Source organism: Salvelinus fontinalis, chromosome 17 (genome assembly GCF_029448725.1).
Source record: "Salvelinus fontinalis isolate EN_2023a chromosome 17, ASM2944872v1, whole genome shotgun sequence".
NCBI lineage: Eukaryota > Metazoa > Chordata > Actinopteri > Salmoniformes > Salmonidae > Salvelinus > Salvelinus fontinalis.
Window position 1 is genome coordinate 14,565,029 of NC_074681.1, and position 4,973 is coordinate 14,570,001.

Here is a 4,973-nt window from a genome sequence, read left to right on the forward strand (position 1 = left end):
ACTACAGTTTTACTATAGAATACTGCAGTATTATCCACAGACACATAAAACACTGTAGTAAATACTACAGAAATGTCTGCAAAAACAATACAGTAAAAACTACAGTAATCCATTTGCATATACCCTGCCCATTCCCCTCCCCCATATCCCAATTTGTGCCACCCATAAGTACATACATATGTTGTGTTCTCTACAGATTATAGAAAAGAGCAGAAGTGCTGAACTATCTGTTCAGATCCTAGTCCAACAAACCAACGCCTACCTACCTACAGGCTATGGAATATTTGCTCTTTTAGTATCTATCCAGTAGGTTTTCTCAAGGAGAAACTCCCAGTAATGGACACCAAAAATGGATATGTCACATTATCTGGTGTACAATCTTTAGCTACCTGAACCCAGCCATCACCCTGGGTCTGCTGATCAGCTGCCAGTTCTGTGTCCTCAGTAGCCTACCACAAATTGATCCAAAAATAATTTACATTATACACAAGTTAACATGGGATTTAAATGCAAACAGAATTTCAAAGTTAATGGTGTCCTTTGTAGCGTATGCCGCTCCAGCTCAGGTCACTGTACAGAAGTTGCAATACGTTGACAAGATTTAGATTTATAATGTCCTCGAAACGTGTTAGCCATGTTTTGAATCAAGAGCGCCACTTTCCTCAAACAGCTCTATGCATTGAGTTAATGTGTTTTCCGCTGATTTCAGCCTTTAATATAAGCTCTCCCTTCCTGGCAGCGATTGTTGGAGCTGAAAGAAGCAGAGACGCCTTATCTTTCGACTCCCTCTGCTTAAATACATCCTCTGAATGATCGTAATTCTATTGTATTTTCTGACAGTTATGCGGGGCGAGATTAACCAAATGCTTTCCTGTTCTCTTCTCTGGTAGTTGAATGGAATCAAGGATTTGGCATAGAATTTCTTCTCACCCTCCAGCTTGTGCTGTGTGTGTGTCATAGCAACCACTGATAGAAGGTGGAGTGATGTCGGAGGTTCTGATGTCCTGCGCCCTTGGCGATCGGGCCCTCAGTAGGTCTTGGAGTAAATCAAAGCCATTATATTGTTTTAATCTACCCTGGAAACGATTCATGACTTGCAGTGCAGTGGTATAACACATTAATTTGATAATTTACCTCACTAGTCTCAACGCCAGCTGTAAGACACCTGGATCATGTTCAGTAGCGCACACCGTAGCAAAATGTTTTCAGACACTAAATTAAAAAAGAAATACTAGACGTATAAGATACCATTTTGTATTTGTCTGTGATGACTTATACACCCTGCAGCATGTTTGACTTCTTGTCAGAAATAAAGCATGGTAATCCATTTAAATGTCCTGTTTTCAACTTTAACAACCTTTTAATTTCTAAATTTAGCATAGATATTTGACAAATGTAAATCATTTGAATTGCAAATAATCTCTTTTAAGAGTTCCTGTATAGTAATGTTTCTCAGTCACTTTTCAGTGCAACAATTTCTGTTTAGAACTGATGTACAAATTTTATGGGGTGACTGAGAAAAAGGGGTGAAAACCTGAAGTCTCTTGTTAGCGGTATTTCCTGTTAATTTGAATGTCAGTCTCCTCCCACTTTCACTAGGGATCTACAGTAACACTGTGGTATAAATGCTGCGTGGCTTGCATTGTTAGTAACACTGAAGACACAACACAAACGCCACCCAACACCACAGTGATGGGAGAACTCAGAAATTGGGCGTTTTGGCGGGCTGTTCTAGCAGAGTTGATCGGTATGATCCTCTTCATATTCATCGGTATATCTTCTGCTATCGGGAATAAAAATAACTCCAAGCCTGACCAGGAGGTTAAAGTAGCGTTAGCCTTTGGTCTGGCCATCGCCACGCTGGCCCAGAGTTTGGGCCACATCAGTGGAGCCCACCTGAACCCAGCCATCACCCTAGGTCTGCTGGTCAGCTGCCAGATCAGTGTGTTCAAGGCAGTGTTCTACATCCTGGCTCAGATGCTGGGAGCTGTAGTAGCTAGTGCCATAGTGTATGGAGTCAAGCCGACAAACATTGATGCACTGGGGGTTAATCACGTGAGTGGATATCACTTTTGACTGTTTTCAGATTACTGGCAAATATGGAGAGATTTCAAACAATAACAAAGCAGTCACCCACCACTGTTTTAGGAGAAAGCTGAGTGCTGGGTCTGGACATATTATAGACAGATTATAGACAGTGCTATAGATGCAAGGACTGACCATCCATGTTAACAAAATTTAAGTTTGAACCATGTTTTGAGGCTATACAGTGTTTGTTTACAATTACATGGTAAAAAAAAGGACCTGAATAAGATTATTTGGGGTTCTGATGGAATAAGTTATATTCTTCAAGAATCAATGGATGTATAGTATCATTAATTTAAAAGTAAAAAAATGTATGTAAAATGTATGTACCAATATGCAGATTGCCACTAAGTATTAAAATGCTGAAAATATACATTTGGAATGAATTCATTTTAAATGGAATTGATTCAGACATGTTGACGACTTTTGTGAAAATTGTAATCTAAAGTAAGCTTAAACTCATCTACTTTAAATCAGACTGACTTAATCAACGCTTGAGCCGTCATACATCTCAGATCTCATCTCAGATGCCACCTAATGTTTCACAAGCTCATCATATCCTCTCCGGTCTTTTCCAGCTGAATAAAATAAGTGTAGGACAAGGGTTTGTCATCGAGTTCCTGACCACCTTCCAGCTGGTCCTATGTGTCATAGCAGTGACTGATAAAAGGCGTGGGGATGTCACCGGTTCTGCCCCTCTAGCCATCGGGCTCTCTGTGGGTCTGGGACATCTTGCAGCAGTAAGTGAATAATGCTACTCAAACATGTGTGCTGATAAAAATGTTTTCAGCTTTACACTGTAGATCTACAGTAGATTATAGTCTTGCTATAAACAAACTTCAGGAAAATCCATAATCGCCGGTGTAAGTGTAATATAGCGGTACAGTATAACATAAACATGCCATAAATGCTATGGTTAATTGTTTCTATCCTCAGATCAGTTTCACTGGATGTGGGATTAATCCTGCTCGCTCATTTGGGCCAGCTGTAATCTACAAACACTTTGCTGACCATTGGGTAATCTTTCACCTTTTTCACCCTAATGTTTGTGTTGTCATCAAAACTATCATATCATATTAATGATAGCTTCTTGTCTATCAACTGCACATCTATCACTTTTGTATTATTATCTAACTTTTAATTATCCAGGTTGGTCTCATAAAAAGAGACCTGTTCCACAGTAGCTCTTGGTTCAGCACAGATATTGAATTGTTGGCACCATTTCTGCTCCTGTACTCCAGGTGTACTGGCTGGGGCCGATGTGTGGAGGTGTAGCAGCAGCCCTTATCTATGACTTCCTCCTGTATCCTAGAAGTGATGACTTCAGTAAGCGGTGGAATGTTCTAGTCAGTGGGCCAGAGAAGGAGAATGATGCCCCAGAGGAGGGCAGCAGTAGTCCTGGAACCAGTCAGTGGCCCAGAAATGACAAGTTCACTAACAATTAGCCTACCAAATGTTGGAAATTATAAGCAGAAAAATATCTAAATTGTGCTTAAAAACCTTGTTTCTGCAGTCTCTGCCAGCCGCTGAGAGATCCATATGTAGAATTAATTTAAACTGTCAGTTTGATTTATGCAGTTATCTACTTTTATTATTGCTGTAACAGACATGTTGTTTTGTGTTTCTGTTTGTCCTGTGTTGAAGGTTGTAACATTTGTACACCTAGGAGACATTTCAAAATGTACTGTAAAGACAAAATGTACTGTAAAGACAAAATGTTCTGTAAAGACAAAATGCGCACCCTTCCCCTTATAGAATTAACAAGAAATGACCACAAATAACTGTAGTGATCCTGTGTTGTTTAACGTAGATATCGACTTTACCACTTCAGCATGCTTTTGTGGTACAGTCGATGCCACGCAAGGCTACGGGCCAGAAGGTTGAGGATTTGCTGACCACCACGGATGAGCTAACTCTCCCTGCCTTTCATTAGAACTGCACTACGATCAGAGCCGGGTGCAGACAATGATCATCCAGGTGGAAATCAGATTTAACATTTTGATACTATATATATAATTATATAAAATAAATGCAACAAATATATGCAACACCACAATCTGCACAGTTTGAATGCTAGAATTATATTTTGGACGAATGTGCGCAGGTTGCCTACAGGAGACTTTTGAAGTAGCCTAATCAGATTAAAACATTGTAACTGGTTGTGTTGATGCCACACATAAAAGGTAATGCATTTTAAAAGTGAAATTACCCATATTTAGGCTATAGGTTATTAAAGCGTTAGGTTCTAGGTGCGCGACAACAGAGCTGTCAAGCTTTCCTGAATAACTGGGCCTGCTGGAAGCCTACTGTATGTGGCCACATTATTATTATTATTAACAAACAGTGCATCTCAGTATCAGAACTTAAAATACAGCCAAACTGGCATGCTACTGTGTTTTGTATATCTTATAAACTGTCAAAATTGAATGAAACATTCAAATCACAGGGCTTTTGCGCTGTAATTCAAATGACATTTTCACAGCAGTTTACAGCCTAGAGTAGAATGGTGTACTCACTTGAAAACAATAATGCAAATAGGGAGGATAATTGTATGGTACCCTAATATAAGAACAATAGGGGAGCTTTTTGAGCGGTATTTACGTTTTCTTTGTTTTAGTCTTTGCTTTGTGGAAATAAAGTATTTTTTGTTATTAAAGAATAAACTGTACAAGTCAAGTTTGAACAACTACTCATTCAATGTTTTTTCTTTATTTTCACTAATAGTGTAGACATCAAAACTATGAAATAACACATATGGAATAATGTAGCTGTAACGGTCGTCTGTTAAAGAAGGTGTGGACCAAAGCGCAGCGTGGTAAGTGTTCATGCTTTTTATTGAAACGGAACACTAATAACAAAGAGAATAACCGAAACAGTCCTGTCAGGTG

At 39.2% G+C, this 4,973-nt stretch overlaps 1 protein-coding gene across 1 annotated transcript; it reads left to right on the forward strand.

The window, feature by feature from the left end:
* Positions 1-1,672: 1,672 nt before the first annotated feature.
* On the forward strand, positions 1,673-4,751 carry LOC129813754 (aquaporin-1-like). Its single transcript, XM_055866250.1, has 4 exons — positions 1,673-2,055; positions 2,664-2,825; positions 3,022-3,102; positions 3,327-4,751. Exons 1-4 carry the CDS (start codon positions 1,693-1,695, stop codon positions 3,528-3,530), a joined length of 810 nt encoding a protein of 269 aa, XP_055722225.1. The 5' UTR covers positions 1,673-1,692; the 3' UTR covers positions 3,531-4,751.
* The last annotated feature ends 222 nt before the right edge of the window (positions 4,752-4,973 follow it).

What these genes read in the sequence shown, in the direction of transcription:
- LOC129813754 (XM_055866250.1), top strand. Translation starts at nt 1,693, where the DNA reads ATGGGAGAACTCAGAAATTGGGCGTTTTGGCGGGCTGTTCTAGCAGAG. An exon ending in ATGCACTGGGGGTTAATCAC is followed by an intron (nt 2,056 to 2,663) that starts GTGAGTGGATAT and finishes GGTCTTTTCCAG; the next exon opens with CTGAATAAAATAAGTGTAGG. An exon ending in AACACTTTGCTGACCATTGG is followed by an intron (nt 3,103 to 3,326) that starts GTAATCTTTCAC and finishes CCTGTACTCCAG; the next exon opens with GTGTACTGGCTGGGGCCGAT.